At 37.9% G+C, this 16,632-nt stretch overlaps 1 protein-coding gene across 1 annotated transcript in view; it reads left to right on the top strand.

The window, feature by feature from the left end:
• Window positions 1–8,293: 8,293 nt before the first annotated feature.
• Window positions 8,294–16,632, top strand: part of PRTFDC1 (phosphoribosyl transferase domain containing 1) — a 99,919-nt gene continuing 91,580 nt past the window's right edge. The window contains exon 1 of the mRNA XM_044678368.1: window positions 8,294–8,344. Within this exon, the coding sequence (XP_044534303.1) occupies window positions 8,297–8,344 (48 nt within the window). The 5' untranslated portion in view covers window positions 8,294–8,296. The remainder of the gene's footprint in view (window positions 8,345–16,632) is intronic.

Below are 16,632 nucleotides of genomic sequence, written 5' to 3'. Positions count from 1 at the left end.
TCCTGTTAAGATTTCAATCTATGCCCTTATGAACTATCCACTATGAAATACCAAGTGGATGAAGAATTCCTTTTGTCTAGACTATATTATTGTGAGTCCTGACTCTGCTATTTTGTCACTGGCTAATGCTTTTCCACCTATTATGCTTCCTGCTTTCTCTGGAAATTGCAATCAGTCTAGAATAAGGTGTCAACATGTCCTGATTTGCACTCATATTCTTTTTTTTAAACCCTCGCCTTCCATCTTGGAGTCAGTGCTGTGTATTGGCTCCAAGGCAGAAGAATGGTAAGGGTAGGCAAGTCAAGTGACTTGCCCAGGGTCACACAGCTGGGAAGTATCTGAGGCCAGATTTGAACCTAGGACCTCCTGTCTCTAGGCCTGGCTCTCAATCCACTGAGCTACCCAGCTGCTCTCTGCACTCATATTCTAAGAACTAACACAACTGTCATATCCCAGGTTAAATGAACAAATGAGTGTGAATTAAAATCTACCCCAGAGCTGTAGAAAACAGATACCCCATCCCTGTTCCTCTCCATCCTCCCAGAAACCCTATATAAACCCTGCTTCCTCCCTGAAACGTGTGACTATCCATGGACATGACAGGTGTAGACCATGAAACGAACAAGAGGTCAATGGGCTAAACTGCATTTGGGAAACTGTACAGTACTTTTAACCAACCAAAACTTCTCCCTGAAACAAAGGCTTATCTTTGTAAAAATCAGAGCTCTTCCTGTGATGAGAAATCACGATATGTAACAATTTCTGAAGGATTCTGAAGTTGCAAATCACCCAAAAGGCAATGGGGAGTGGCAGAAGGTTTTAATAAAGTTGTAACATATTACATCTATATATATACATATATATATGTGAATAAAAAGCAGCACAAAAAATATCACCAGAGAGATATTGTATCAGAAAAGAAAATAGCCTGGTTGATTGATAAGAACAAAATGAACCTTGTGCCATAGTGGTACCCTGGCCCCCCCATAATTTTCAAAATGTCTCCATTATATTGAATGTGGAAGATTTTCAGGAAGATATGAATAACTCTCTGCTCTGGAGAATAAAGGCACAGAAGCATTGAAATGTACACCCTGGGAAGGAGCTCTGCCATCATAGTTCCAGGGACACGCTGAAGAAGATGCCATTAAATTTCTTCTATCCTTAGGTGGAAAAAGAAAACAGCTTCCTCAAAAAGAGCAAGATCCTTAGCCTAAATTACTTTTCTTTTTCTTTTTATTCACCCAACATTTACAAAGTAAAGTGTTTTCTGTTCTGAACTACAGGAAAGCAAAATATCATCCTTTTTACTGGCTTTTGGCCACAATGGATTTCATCCAGACTCTAACCAGTGACTCAGTGACTAACCATCTGAGTCACCAAGTTCCATATGTTTGTGTGTTTCAGAGCGGTTCCCAGACTGAACATTTTATATTTATTTTCATGTGTCAATGTCTCATGGACAGTTAGATATAATTTTGAATTTAGCGTGTGTACTGACACCAAGTGACTGTCTCAGATCCCAGGAGAGGAAAAAAAATTCATTCTATGTTCTTTACCAGAAATTCACGCAAAAAGCATGAATAAGCAAAACATTTAAAGATATACACTTTTAAAACTGTGGTAGCAAAGCCACCAAAATGCAGAGCTTAATCATATATTTAGAGAAGAAAGTGACCTTGAGGATCACCTACTTCAACCTCCTCATTTTACAGATGGAGAAATTGTAATAAAGCAAATCTTCCAATTTCACACAGGTAGTGGGTAACAGAGCCAAGCTTTGAACAAAGCCCCATGACTACAAATCCAATCTGCTTTCTACTATCTACCAAGTAATTCTGAGAAGCATTCAAATAGCAAAGTCCAAGTGAGGAATTTGGGAGTCTTCCAACGTGAAACCAAATTTGGAATCAGAAAACCTAGCATCAAATATTGATTCTACCTATTTACATGTGTGACCATGGGCAAATTATTTTTCTGGGCTTTAATTTCCTCCCTTATAAAATGAGGGCTTGAACAATCTCCAAGGTTCTAAATCCTCTGATCTTTAATAGCATCTATAAATATTCGTGGTTTTCACTATAGTGGTACTATAGGATGCCTGAAGAGTTATTGGAAATGATCATTCATGACTATGTTTATTATTGTTTTCAAATTTAACATAACACAAATGATTTAATTTAAACACAAAATTAACATAACATAATTTTAATATATTGAACATAAAATTATGGTCCATAATTTTAATTATATTGTTAGTCACATATAGATAAGATAATTATTGAAACAGGAATAATCTCTATTTTGTTAAATAAATAATAATAAGCTAGGGTGGAAGCTTTGGCTAATTACTTAATGAAGTTATTAATGAGAAATATTAATGAGAAATAAATTATTATTATTTATTAATAATCACAAGTTATTAATGAGAAATAAATTATTATATCTACAGATCACTATTGAGAACAGAAGAATTAAATTAAGCATATAGCAAGGAATCAAATGGTAGGCCAAGGCTGGGTGACCTACAAGTGACTATAGTCAGACCCCAGATTCCAAAGCCCAGTGTATCGGCTACACTCTGGGGTCATGTCTCTCTTTCTTTAGATTTGCTACATGAAGATAAGGGAAAAATAAGAAAAAAGGCAAATGCATTTCTCTTGCCTTGGATTTTCACAGATATGAATCTCATTCTCCTTATATGTGAGCAGAACGAAATCCACAATTGGTTTATGCTCTGAATACCATGTTTTTCTAATTTTTATATATCCAGCATAGTTTCTTATACCAGCTCTAACCTGTCTCTGGGCAGTGGGGAGACTGGTCTCCCAAAGGATCACAGATGGAATGTGTAATTAGAAATCTTGAGCCCTTAAACTTCATCTCCCAGAATCCTTTTCCCTTCATCCACATTGCATCCTCACATTTGGTAAATAAGTTGTGAGTAACTCTGCCCTCTGTCTCTCTCTCTTCTCTCGCAACCATGGCTGGGTTAGCTCCCTCTTTACTCTAGCTTTTTAGTTTCCTTTACTTCATGTTATTATTAATAAATATTATTAAATATAATACTTGGAGATATTGTATATTAATTTTTAAGCTTACAACAGCAGTTTCAGGCTACCCTTTGATTTGTGTTGATTTGTGCTTGACCATATGAAAAGGCAATTCTCTTTGCTTTGCTAACGTTATCTTGTGAATTCTCCCCATATCTCAAACTAATAGCACTTTACATTTCTGTAGCATTTTTCCAAGAGCCTTTCACATATCTTATCTCATTTCACATACATGTTATATAATCTTGTGGTATAGGGCAGGCATTTCTTCTTCCTATTTTATAGTTGGAGCAACTGAGGCACTGGGATGAGTAAACTGACTATGTGAAATGAGTTTTCATGGCTAGTTAATGGCAAAAGAAGGATAAGACTTGGAACTCCTGGCTTCTAGACAAGAACTCTTCACACTAGACTAAATGAGGCATAGACAAATCCCAGTATGCTCTCCCCCATGTCATACGATATGCCAATGGCAGATTCAGGGATAAAGCCCAGATACCTGAGTTAATGTTTTTCTTTGAAAATAACCTTTGGAACCATTCTTCTCTTTATTTCCTTGATTAATTTTTCTCTGGTGTAAGTAATATGTGTCTTCTTTCATAATAGCAATACAGAAATATGTATTTTATGATAATACACGAAAATTCTATGTCATATTACCTGCCATCTTGAAAAAGGGCTTGGTGTGAGAGAGGGAGAGAATTTGTATTGTAAAATGTTTAAAAAATTGTTAAAAATGAACAAAAAAGACTGAAATCCTCATATTCCATCGTCCCTGTTTTCCCATAAATTTTGCATAAAGGAAATAAATGGCCAATGAACTAGAAGTCTTCCTTTAATTCTATCTTTATTTTCAATCTGTTTAGAATCATTGAAAGCACTTTACAATTTTCTAATTACATTCCATCCTGATTTCCAGTTCAATTCCAGACCTAGATCATTATTCATTTACAGCACTTTAGCTCATATATTTATAATGTTGGTGAATTAATTTGTCACTTATCTATGTGACTACATATTATAATCTGAGAAATATGCATTTTTGCCCACTTTGTTTTTCTATCCTATATGGTTAGATGTCTTTTGCATTATTAAGAATCTCACTAAGGAGACTTTGTGGTATTCAGAGTTTGATGGCCAAACTGGACCCCATGAGGGAAACAGGAAATAGAAGACTCGTGTCATTAGGTAACATGATCTAGCTAAGGAGATTATATGAAACAGCAATAATAGAACTAAGAAATGTTAAAAATTACAAAGATCCATAATAGTATTTCCTTTATGGAAAATGTATAAGAAAACAGGGATGACAATTACATAGGATGGAACATAAGAGGATTTAAGTCTTTTTCACTGAAATTAGTGTTCACAGAAATGATTCAAGTATCAAGTAAAGTGAAGATAAACCATCTTGTAATAACTCACTACATAGTGATTTTTGCAAAGTATTTATAATAAGGGCATACATTTAGGTCTTGAAGGAGTCTCAGAAGCTACCTAGTCTAACCTCTTTATTTTAAATTTATTTTAAATATAAAGAAAGTGAGACCCTCCCACACAGGGCAAAGTATTTATCTGAGGTCCTAGAGGTATAAGTGGCAGGTTCTGAATAGAAACTTGGGTCCTCTGACATCAAATTTATCTAATTTGTAATATTATTTTCTCTGGGCCACATTGCCTCTATATAATAGATTCTAGAATACTTTAACATTTACAAAGTATTTTGCATATATTATTGAATGTGATCCTCACTATAACTGTTTAAGAGGCATTAATCTTATCCCTATTTTACATATGAGGTAAGTAAAGCTCAGAGAAAAAAAGGATGCCCAGGGTCACACAACTAGTGAGTGTCAGAGGCAAAATTCAAATTCAGGTCTTCCTGATTCCAAGTTGGACATTCTATACACTCTATTGAATAGCTACACGCATTAATTAACTCTTAGTAATTCACTTAATTTCTCAGCATCCTACCCCAGTGCTCTAAGACAGTCACAGAACAGTTGTCTTTCTTCATTGGCAGTAAGAATTTCCTCCCCCATTTTCTGCATCGTTAAAATCATAATTTGTCTAAAAGTACCAGTTTGGTCAATGAGTACAAGGCTTCCTCCAAATAAAATTGCAATAACACTGGTAAAGCTACACATTATAAGAATTTTAGAGAAATGGGAAGATCAATATGAACTGATGAAGAATGAAGAAAGCAAAATGAAAGCATATGTAATGACTACCATAGTGTTTCATTTGAAACACTTGGTAGAGAAGCAGGAGGATTATGGATAGGGAATGTTGTGTACTTTTGGTATATCCATTGCTGGGACAGTTAGATTTGCTTGGGTTTTTTCTTTGCTACAAAGGAAGATGCAGGGAGGGTAGAGAGGAGTTTTCTCAGGAAATTACTGTGGTGGAAAAGCAAAAGACATCAATTAATTTTTTTAAGTCATTGTTAAGGGAAATGGGAAAAAAACAACTACAGAATAGGTAAAAGGCAAATGTTGCAAAATTATAAAACAAAACAAATTGAAAAAATAAACAGCATGGCCCCAATGTGAAAAATTGAGGAGATACCTCTGCCTTATTTCATTTCATAGTTGAGAGGTTCATGGCTGTGAAACTTTACACATTTTCCTATTTTTCAATGTTATTCATTGGGTTTGCTGTCTTTTTTTCTTCCTCTTTTTCTTTAAAAATATTATTTGCTGGGGGGCAGCTGGGTAGCTCAGTGGAGTGAGAGTCAGGCCTAGAGACGGGAGGTCCTAGGTTCAAACCCGGCCTCAGCCACTTCCCAGCTGTGTGACCCTGGGCAAGTCACTTGACCCCCATTGCCCACCCTTACCACTCTTCCGCCTATAAGACAATACACCAACAAAAATTAAGGGTTAAAAAAAATATTATTTGCTATATGGGATGGCTCTTTGGAATGGGTTCAAGTTGAGGAAGAATACTGAGAGACATATTTTGGTGATATAAAACCAAAAGATCAATAAAATTTGTTTTAAAGTAATTATTAATGGATTATTACACAAGCTTAATATAAAGTTACTAAATATTAGCTGCTCTCCTATACCATTGTTCTTGTGTAATTAACTTCCCCCATATATTTACTTTCACCTACTTTGATTCAATACAACTCAATAAATATGAAGTACCTACTATGTGCTAAGAACTGTGACAGGCTCTGGAGCTACAAAACCAAAAACAAAAGTACCTTTTCTTGAGGAGTTTACATTCTAGGGAAGGATATAACATGAAAGCAGGTGAGTAAATCTAGTGTAATCTGATGAATGGGAATAGAAAGATCTGGAAAAGTAAACTTTTTGCTTTTGTGAAACCAATGAATAATGTTCACTGAAGTATGGTCTGTACCAGTTTTTACCATTTTGCTATGATAGTGCTGACCTTACCTCCCTTCTTATCCTGATGTGTCCACTGATGTTTTCCATTTTAGTTAAAATGACTCTTATGTATTGTTTAAGGACCAAAATTAAGTAAGTTGTATCATTCCACGCTGCTGGTTTAGAAACTACTACGTTCAATAGACACTCAGAATCTCTCTAAACGTGCTCTTCATGTTCAGGAGACTGTGTTCATGCAGGCTGAAATGTTTTCCCACTCGGTAGGTGTTCAATAAAAATTAATTGATGACAATCCTCCCTCCCCTTAGGCTTGGCAAAGGTCATATTCCTTTCCATGGCTTTTGCCCAAATCTGAAATATAAAACAGTAATCCTTGGGGAGAATACTGAGCCAGACCCTTGGTGGAGTACTATGTCCAGTTCTGGGCTCCAGAACTCGAGGGGGTGTGGAAAACTTGGAGAGAGTTCAAAGATGGGGGTCATGGATTTATATAAAGGGGAAAAACACACACATTATAGACTCTCATATGTCTGGGGATGGTTTAAGAATGTTTCAGCCTGCCAGAAGTTGTACTGAATCCTTTTCCTTAAGTCCTTTTCAGGCCTAAATTGAGTTTGTTTTTTAAATGCACCAGGTTGATTCAGGTTTCATAATGTCAATTCAAATGTCACAGAATCACAGAATCTCAGAAGTAGAAGGAACAAGAATGAATCTATTCTCACAGAATTAAAGAACTTTAGAGCTGGACCGGCCTCAGCAGCTGAGTCCAGTCATATTTGAGAAAGATTCTTCACCATAATCATTGGGGAGAATTCTGAGTCACACCCTTTGGGGAGTATTGGGTCCAGTTCTGCACTCCATCTTGAGGGGATGTGGAAAACTTGGAGAGAGCTCAGAGACCAGGATCATTTATAAAAAGAAGGAAAAAATATCACAAATGCTCATATGTCTAGGACATGACCTTAAAGGCATCTGATTTCTTTGTAATATAAAGTGAGAATTGGGCAGGAAAAAAAGCCAGTGGTAATCCCCTACTCGTGCTTCATTGTCTTAGAAATCTGTTTTGGCCAATATGTTATTTCATTTTTCTGATTAAATATTCGTTACAAGAGGGAGATCCTGTGCTAAGCAGCAACAGATAAGTTGGGGGAGGGGAGGGAAGGGGTGGAAATATCAGTAAAGCGTTTCAAAATTCACAAATGAACTAAAAAAGAATAGGAGAGGAACCCAAGAAGGTAAATTTTGTTAATATGTTAAATGTAGTATGTCTAGCTTTCTATGAAAACAACCTTTTTTTTGTTTTTTATATTATATTTGTGTTTGTTGAAGATTAAACTCACATTTCAAATGAGAACGGGGTGGGGTGGGTGGGGGTGGGATTTTATCTCCTGAAGCAAATGACACATCTTTCTCCATTTTTCCCAATTGTTCAGGGTTTTCAAATACTTCAGGGACACACGCACCTTGAGGTACCCACTTCAGCAGCTCAGGGGTGAAACACAGGCAGGGTGTGGTACATAGGGGCTCCCACTAGACTCTAGAGCCAAGTAGCTTGGACGCTGAGCTGCCGCAGGGGAAAAGCGCAGACTCCAAGAGCCAGTCGCAGGTCCTCGGGCTACTTAGTAGAGCATCTTCCCGAAGCTCAGAGCGGGGGAGGAAAGAAGCTGCAGAAGGAGGAGTTGGCGCCCAGCCAATGGAAGCCTGGGGTAGCAGCGCGATCCTTTCCCGCCAGCTGGCTGGGGGCGGGGGCGGAGCAGTCCCCAGTGGCTGGTACCCGGCGCCGCATCCCCCTCCCTTCTCTGCCCCCGCCCCTCTTGCCCCTCATTCCCTCCCAAGAGCTCCCAGCTCCCTTTCTTTCCTTCCTTCCTGCTTTCCTCCGGGAGAAACATGGCTGGGAAAAGAGAGGAGGCGCGAGACAACGGGCGTGGGGTCGTGGTAAATGGAAACTCCTGATTTCCGGGCAGTAGTGAGCGCCCACACCCTCTGTATCTCCTTCATCCCTCCCTCCAGGCCCTTACCCTTGGCCATCTCTCTTTCCAGACAGGAGTCGGATACTTTTCTGTAATTCTAATAAGGCTGGCTCCTTTGCCCTAGCGATGGAGAGAGCCCTCGGGTATTGCTCGGTGTCTCCCAGGGACACTTTGTTTCCATCTTCCAACAAAGACCCTCCATCCCTACTCCTAGACCAACTCATCCCAGGGAACACTCATTGCCCTTTCTCTTTCTCTTTCTCAGTCTCTCCCACAATCCAGATTTTTTTCGTTCTTCATCCCCCTCACCGGAGCCCCAGCCTCCCCACCCTGGTCTTTGACCTCGCCTTTTGCCTTCACCTTACTAACCCCAGGCCTAGATTTTAGAAATGAGAGTGAGGGGTTAGGGATGGGGAGGATGCCGGTGGGTTTGCACTTTATAACCTTCCCCCTGGACTTTCCTACTTTCCTTGATTGTAAAATACTAAAAGAAAAACGCGAGAGGATCAGTGTGGGATTATGAGATTTTAGGCAATCGGCCGCCTCTGCCTCTGAATCGCAGTTCCTACCCAGAAAGCACCTCCCGGGTGTGAGGCCCCGGGCGCTTTAAAGGATTTCCTCTGGTGTTTTTCATAATAGCCTTCCTCTCTTCCTTTATTGGCCGGCTTTGTTCAGCTTCTCCTCAGGTTAAAGTTGAAGTGGAGGGCGGTTTCCAATTCTGAGCAAAACCACTGTAGAATCCTTTATAGTGAGCCATGCGGCCCATAGCATCTCAGTAAATGATTGTCAGTGATCGTGGAAATATTGGCTGCGGTGTCCTCCCGATTCCTTGTTTTCTGGGCTAGGTCAGCTCAGTAAATTTTTGTGGAAATGAACGGAATCTGTAAATTAGTGGGAGATGATATTTACATGCATACATAGAGTGAAAAGAAGAAAAGGAGAATGGGAAGAGGTAGGGAGAGACTCCTTGGTTACTTCTGTTTAGAACATATTGTTCAAGTGCTCATTTAACGGAGGGAGCAATGGTTTTAGTGGAAATCACCTGATTTGGAGTCAGAGGACTACACTTTAAATCTTGGACTCACTGATATTTTTTGTGACTGTTCCTTCACTTAATCATGTCCAACGCTTTGTGACCCTGTGGACCATAGTTATTGATGAAGGAGTTTTGGCCAGGATACTAGAGTGGTTTGCCATTTTCTTCTTCAGTGGATCCTTTTGTCAGGTAATCAAATTAAGTGAAACTTGCCCAGGATCACACAGCTAGGATAGGTCTGAGGCTGGATTCGAATTCAGGTCTTTTGGGTTCTAGATTGTAAGATTTAAATTAATATCCAGTAACTCCAAGTATCATATTTTATAAGATTTATTAATAATCACTTGAAGTAAAAGAAATAAAAGAACAAAAGTAAAACCCTGAGTAAAGAAAAGTTTTTCCAGCACGTTTGGAGGAAAAGAGAGAGGGGCTGGGTCACACACAAACTTTATCTCCAAAACGGAAGGATGTAATGTGAGAAGGAACATGGAAAGCTGGGATTTTGAGTCCTGGGGAGCAGATTCTAATTACACAAGACCCAGTACTCTTAACCACTGAAACACTACTGCCTGCTAATTGCCTCTTACACAGCTGCTATTTACTACCTGCATATTAAGTTACTACTCGAATAAGTTATTTCCTGGAGCCTCAGTTTCCTCACCTGTAAAATGATATCTAAGGATCCCTTTCAGCACAAATCCTATTACACTGCCCAAGAAATTAAATGAAAAGTCTTCAGCTTTATACCTCCACTTTTATAGCCCCTGATTTTTAAGACATCAATGATAATAATGCCACTTTCTACTTACCTTTGTTCCTTTCAAGTTTGCAAAAAGCTTTACATTTAATATCACACTTAAGGAGGTGCATGGTCATTAAAATATGCTGAAATACACATTTTCATTCACTTGGCTGTATTTGCAGAAAAGAGCAAACATCCAAAATGGGGTAGTTATGAGAACAATCACTTGGAATGTTTTGGCTCCTGCCTCAAGCAATTAAATTTTCTATCCCTGAATTGAAGCTTTCCCCTCCAGCAGATAATTCACCAAGAAATTTCTCTCTAAATTAATTTCCTTGGAAGAAACAGCCCAAAGAAAACAACCCTAAAGGGGTTAAGATTATAGCTTTGTTGTTGGGTTTCATGATTCCTCAATCACTAAACTAAACCAGTATAAAGAGGGGAGGTCAGGTAAAATTTCTCACTACCCAGCAACCAGCTGGCTATAATCATTCTGAATTCAGACTCAGGATAATTTTTTAAATAGCCCACTTCAGTGCTTTCTTCACAAAGACCCTGTGAGGTAGGTGCTACATAGGGTTTCCAATTTAGAGCTGGAAGAGATTTTTGAAACAGTGTAGTCCAACTATTTTTACAGCTGAGGAAATTGAGACCTACAGAGATTAAGGTGATCTTTTTCAATGTTATACCAGTAGTTAGTTAGTGGTGGAATGAGGATTAGAACCCATGAATATTTATGTCAGTTTTACAAATGAAAAATTGGGGTGCAGAAATTTTAAGTGACTTGGCTACCCAGAATCAACAGTGGGGTTCTAACTTTCTTCTTTCTCCTGGATCAAAGTCCAGCACTATACACACACACACACTCACACACACACTCACACACACACACACACACACACACACACACACACACACACACACACACTTCCTGGGCTACCTAGTATGACCTTAGACATCTCCCTGAATCTCACTTTATTAATGTGGGAATGTGTGATCTTGTTGATATCAGAGGTCTCAAACAACTTTGAAATCTTATGATTTCTACTGCCTTTTGGAGAAGAGCCGTATATATTTGTGTGCTATGGAGGTCCTGATGAAGAATTACTTGCTATGGTCCAGATCAGCACTTTTTCTGCAATTTAAAATCTTAGAGAATTTCCTGAAGCTTTTAAAGATCAAGTGATTTGCTCAGGATCACACAGCTAGTTTGTATTAAGAGCAGGAACCTGGGGACAGCTGGGTAACTCAGTGGATTGAGAGCCAGACCTAGAGACAGGAGGTCCCAAGTTCAAATTTGGCCTCAGACACTTCACAGCTGTGTGACCCTGGGCAAGTCACTTGACCCCCATTGCCTACCCTTACCACTCTTCTGCCTTGGAGTCAGTATTGACTCCAAGACAGAAGGTAAGGGTTAAATAAATTAATTAAAATTTTAAAAAAGATCGGGAACCCAGATCTTTTTGACTATAAGATTAGCTTACTACCTGCCACTACTGGTAGCTAGAGGGTACAGTAACTGATAGAGGGCTGGGGCTGGAGGTAGGAAGACCTGAATTTTAAATTCAGCCTCAGACATTTACAAATTCTGTGACTTTGGCCAAATCATTTTTACCTCTGCCTCAGTTTCTTCATCTGTATTATCTGGAGATAATAATCCCAGAGGATCAAATGAGATCAAATGAGATGATATTTGCAAAACACTTAACACAATGCTTAGCACAATGCCTGGACTTAATGTTAGCTGTTATTTTCCATCTTCTCTCTTCTTAATGCCATATAAATATTAAAAATGAGTGTTCAAGAGAAGATAGAAAAGTAATTATGAATCACTTGAATTTGATAGAAGATAGAAACTAAAATGAGTACTAAGAAGCCGGTTTTGCTAAAATGTCATACCAGAACTGTACATCATTTGTTGTTTAGATACTGTAACTTCTGAAGCAGTTGGCCTTTGCGTACATTCCATGTAGCAGACAACTCATTTATAAAGCTTGTTCTGTTAGGTGGTGTTAGCATATTTGGCAGACTCCATCCCTAATTCAGTTCGATATTAAATGCAGGAAAGGCACTGTGCTAGGCACTGGGAATGATGACAAAAGTGAAGTCATCCATACCATAGAGAGTTTATATTCCAATGAGCTAGGTGGCTCAGGGGATAGACTGTAGTCAGGAAAAATTATCTTCCTAAATTCAAATCTAACCCCAGACACTTTCTAACTGTGTGACCCTGTGCAAGTCACTTACCCCTATTTGCCTTAGTTTCTTCATCTCTAATAAGAGCTGGAGAAGGAAATGGCAAACCACTCTAGTATCTTTGCCAAGAAAACCCCCAATGGGGTAACGACTGAAATGACTGAACAATAAAATATAACACAAAGCAATTTGAGGAAGGGTAAAGCAGTAAGAATTGACAGTGAAGGGAGGAGACTTCACAGACATCTAAGCTAAGCTTTAAGAAAGGTAAGGATTGGGGCAGCTAGGTAGCCCAGTGGACAGAGTGCCAGGCCTGGTGTCAGAAGGACCTGAGTTCAAATTTGGCCTCTGACACTCCCTGGTTATATGACCTTGTGCAAGTCACTTAATCCCAATTGCTTCATCCTTGCTGATCTTCTGACTTAGAATTGATACTAAGACAGAAGGTAAGGGAATAAAAGAAAGGAAGAAGGAAGGAAAGAAAGAAAGAAAAAGGTATGGATTTTGAAAGTTAGGTCAGTGAGTCAGACAATGATTATTTATTAAACACTGTGTGCCATTTTCTGTGCTATGAGCTGGGGATATCTATGCAAGTAGAAAGATAGACTGCCCCTGCCCTCAAGGAGCTTCCATTCTAATGGGAGAAAACCCCACATTAAACAGAAGCTTAAAAGGTCAAGTAGAAACCAGAGTGCCTTGTGTGATGTGGTAGATGAAATCCTGAGTCTAGCCTGAAGAGAAATGAGTCCTAGTTGGCTTAGAAATCCAGCTTAAATGGAAGTTATGGAAGGAGCCAGATGATGGAGAGTGATGCCATAGGGGTGCATTCAGTGTATGAATTCCAGAGATGGCACGAAGCTTCAGGATGGTAGAGGAAATCCAGAGGGCAGACCTAAGGGTGTCCTTAGGTGATTTGAGGCAAGGATTTTTAACCTAGTGTCTGTAAATGTTTAAAGAATATTTTGATAACTATTTCACTATGATTGGTTTCCTTTGTAATCCTAAATACTTTATTTTATGCATTTAAAACATTAGTCCGAGGAAAGGTTTATAGGCTTTCCGGACCATCAAAGAAATTAATGGCAGAAAAGTTAAGGACCCCTGATTTAGGGAAATATACAAGACAGGGGAGATAAAATTAAGATCAGAGAATAGTTGGCTATGACAGAGTTTGAGAAAGGTTTTTATGGGGAAAAAATCTAGAAATAAGTTGAAGCTAGATTATTGTAAGCTGAAGATTTTGTATTATATTCTGGAGACAATGGAAAAGTGAGTGAAAAAGTCATAGCTTTTTTTTGGCCTATATATGTAATTAAAAGAAAATAAAAACCTGAAAATCCTCAGAGCACCTGCTAGTTAGTACTTAGAAACTTTTTAGAGCAGTGATGGGCAAACTACTGCTGGCAGGCCAAATGCAGCCCCCTGAAATGTTCTTTCTGTCTGGCTTTGGGACATTATTCCTAATCTGATGAATACAATGAGTAGGATACAATACAATGAAACTTTGAAAGAGTTGCCTTAGAAACAGACTGACAGATGAACATTTCCTTTCCTTTGGCCCCCTCTTTAAAAAGTTTGCCCATCATTGGTTTAGATTTTACTTTTGATTATTCCCAGGCATAGAGAAGGAATTAAAAATTCTCTGTAGAAAATCTCCATGCAGATGAACCAAAATAATTTGCATTTGCATGATAGAGTGTTTTAAAGTTGGTCTAGGGCAGAAGATATTTTTGTTGCTGGCTTTCTTTGTAAGTATTGGAACTTAGAGACTAAGGATTGTATATTCTAATGTGTCCCTTTTTTTTAGATGAAACCAATTAGGTTCCATTGATTATTACTTTAAGAAGTTTGAGTTCATATTCTGAATTAATCATGTTATGGGTGAGGGACAGCAAAAATTAGTGGATAGCATAGTAGATAGAGTACCAGACCTGGAACTTTGAAAATCTGGGTTCAAATCTGATCTCTATGACCCTGAACAAGTTGCTCAACTTCTCAATCATCCAGGTAGCTCTCTAAAACTATAAATCATTGATGACCTGCTAATGTAGATCAGCAAAGGGAATTTCCATACCTAGAGTTCTTCACACTGAGAAAATCTCCAGAATGAACCTAAATAGGCAGCTAAGAGATACATTGGATAGAGTGCTGGACCTGGAGTCAGGAAAACCTGCATTCAAATTTGGCACTAGATTCTTCTTATTTGACCTTGAGTAAATAATTTAACTTTATCTTCCTCAGTTCTCTCATCTGTTAAATGGGAATAATTTATAGCACTACCACTCAAGAGTTATTGTCAAGCGAAAATGCCATTATACTTCTAAAGCACTTTGTAAACATTAAAACACCGTCTAAGTTATTGATATCATTATTATACATATCTATGCATGTGCCTCGCTTATAAGCATATGTGAACAATAATCTCCCTCTTCCACCCCATTCATTTAAGATTTGCATGATATAAGTTAGATCTGCCATACCCTACCTCACTTTGAGGTGCTGGAGGTAGTAGAGGGGACATAACATGCAGTGAAAAGGATTAGTGAGGCTCCCATGAAAGAGGGAGGAAACCAAGTGGTCAGAGAAGTGAAACCCCCTGACTCTTATTCCTATTTCTTATATAAAATAGTATTTTTTTTCAGAATTTATTTTTCCAAATGGATGAAATTTAGGGAGTATAGTGATCTCTCAGGCCCCATCCCCATCTGATCAACTTGGATCTGCTCTGATTTTCAACCTGATCTTCTGGTTCATTTCTCCTTTGGCAACCTATTCTCAGGGCTCCCCAAACTGGCTTTGGACTTAGTGTGGATACTAAATTTTAGCTCTGCTGTAGTTCAGAACTCCCAAACCCAAACAATGTAAGAGCCTTAGCCTCCCCTGGTAGCAGGGATTCTAAGAATATACCACCTCACCTGGCGCAGTGTGCATTTTTTAATAGCAAGTGAATAGTCTCTTAATTCTTAAATTCTTTGTTTCTGGTCATTATACTTTTCCCTCTTTTCATTACCCCAAAGTAAAAACCTGCTAATTTAGACTAATTGAGACATAAAGTTAGTCTACATTAGTGAAAAATCTGATTTATAGTATTTTAGCAAGCACTTATGTGTTTAGGTACTATGGTAGGCTCCGGAGACATAAAAAAAAAAAAAAATGAAATAGTCTCTGTCCTTAATGTGCTTATATCTTAATGGGGAGAAATAATTGATCCACAGATAAATATATCCAAAATAGATCCAGAGTAAATACAAAGTAATTTAAGGGGGCTGAGCACTAAAAAATAGAAGGAAAAGGGAGGGGATTCTGTAAGGTAGAGATGAGAAAAGAAAGGACATTCTACGCAAGGGACTACGTCAAATTTTTGGACCAACAACTAGAATAATCAAATGTTCCTAGGCAGATCTCCATGGGGAAATGCTATAATGTTTTGTAATGGGAGCGTAGTTTTTAAAATATATTCTAAAATATTTAAAATTTTATATAAAAATTTATAGTTTAATATGTGTATTTTAAATTTATATGATTTGCATATATAAATTTATCTATAAATTTAGATATATATGCATATATATATATATAAATTAACAGTCAGTCCATATGTTCCATTGACATCTACTATGGCAAGAGTCTAGGGAAAAGTACTTAACCTGGGGTCCATGAACTTTAAAAGAAATTCACTATATTTTTCACTATAATTGGTTTCTTTTGTAATCCTGTGTATTTTGTGAATTTAAAACTTTTATTTTGACAAGACATTCATGGGCTCCATCAATCTGCCAAAGGGGCCTATGACACAAAAAAAAGGTTAAGAATCCCTAATCTAGAGGATGCCCACATTTCATTTGGATTCTTGTTGAGGATTTGCAGACCATAGATAAATAAGAGTCACAGAGGCTGAGGAGAACTTTACCTTCTATCCAGATCATCATCTCTACTTTTTGAAAGAGAACTTCCATTGATGAGATCATAGTTCCAATCAAAGTAGATCTAAATTTTGCTAAAGAATATCTTCCTGTAAAATGGGAAAATGTTATCTTACCAGTAAGGTTCATGTAATTTTTCTAAGCAAAGAAAAAGCAAAAGAAAATTCTAGTGTACTGTCTAGATGATCATGAACTCCAAGTTAATCAATTAATATTAATATTAAATAATTAATTAATGTTAATGTTAATTTAATTAATTAACAAATTAATATTAAATAATTTGTTTACTAAGACCATACTATTGCTTAGTGATGAACTAGGTTCAGTCAGATGTACAGAGGTAGTATGCCGTTGTG

The sequence above is a fragment of the Gracilinanus agilis genome, chromosome 5, assembly GCF_016433145.1.
Source record: "Gracilinanus agilis isolate LMUSP501 chromosome 5, AgileGrace, whole genome shotgun sequence".
Lineage (NCBI taxonomy): Eukaryota > Metazoa > Chordata > Mammalia > Didelphimorphia > Didelphidae > Gracilinanus > Gracilinanus agilis.
Note: the sequence above shows the minus strand (reverse complement) of the source record. Positions and strands in the feature narration are given on the sequence as shown.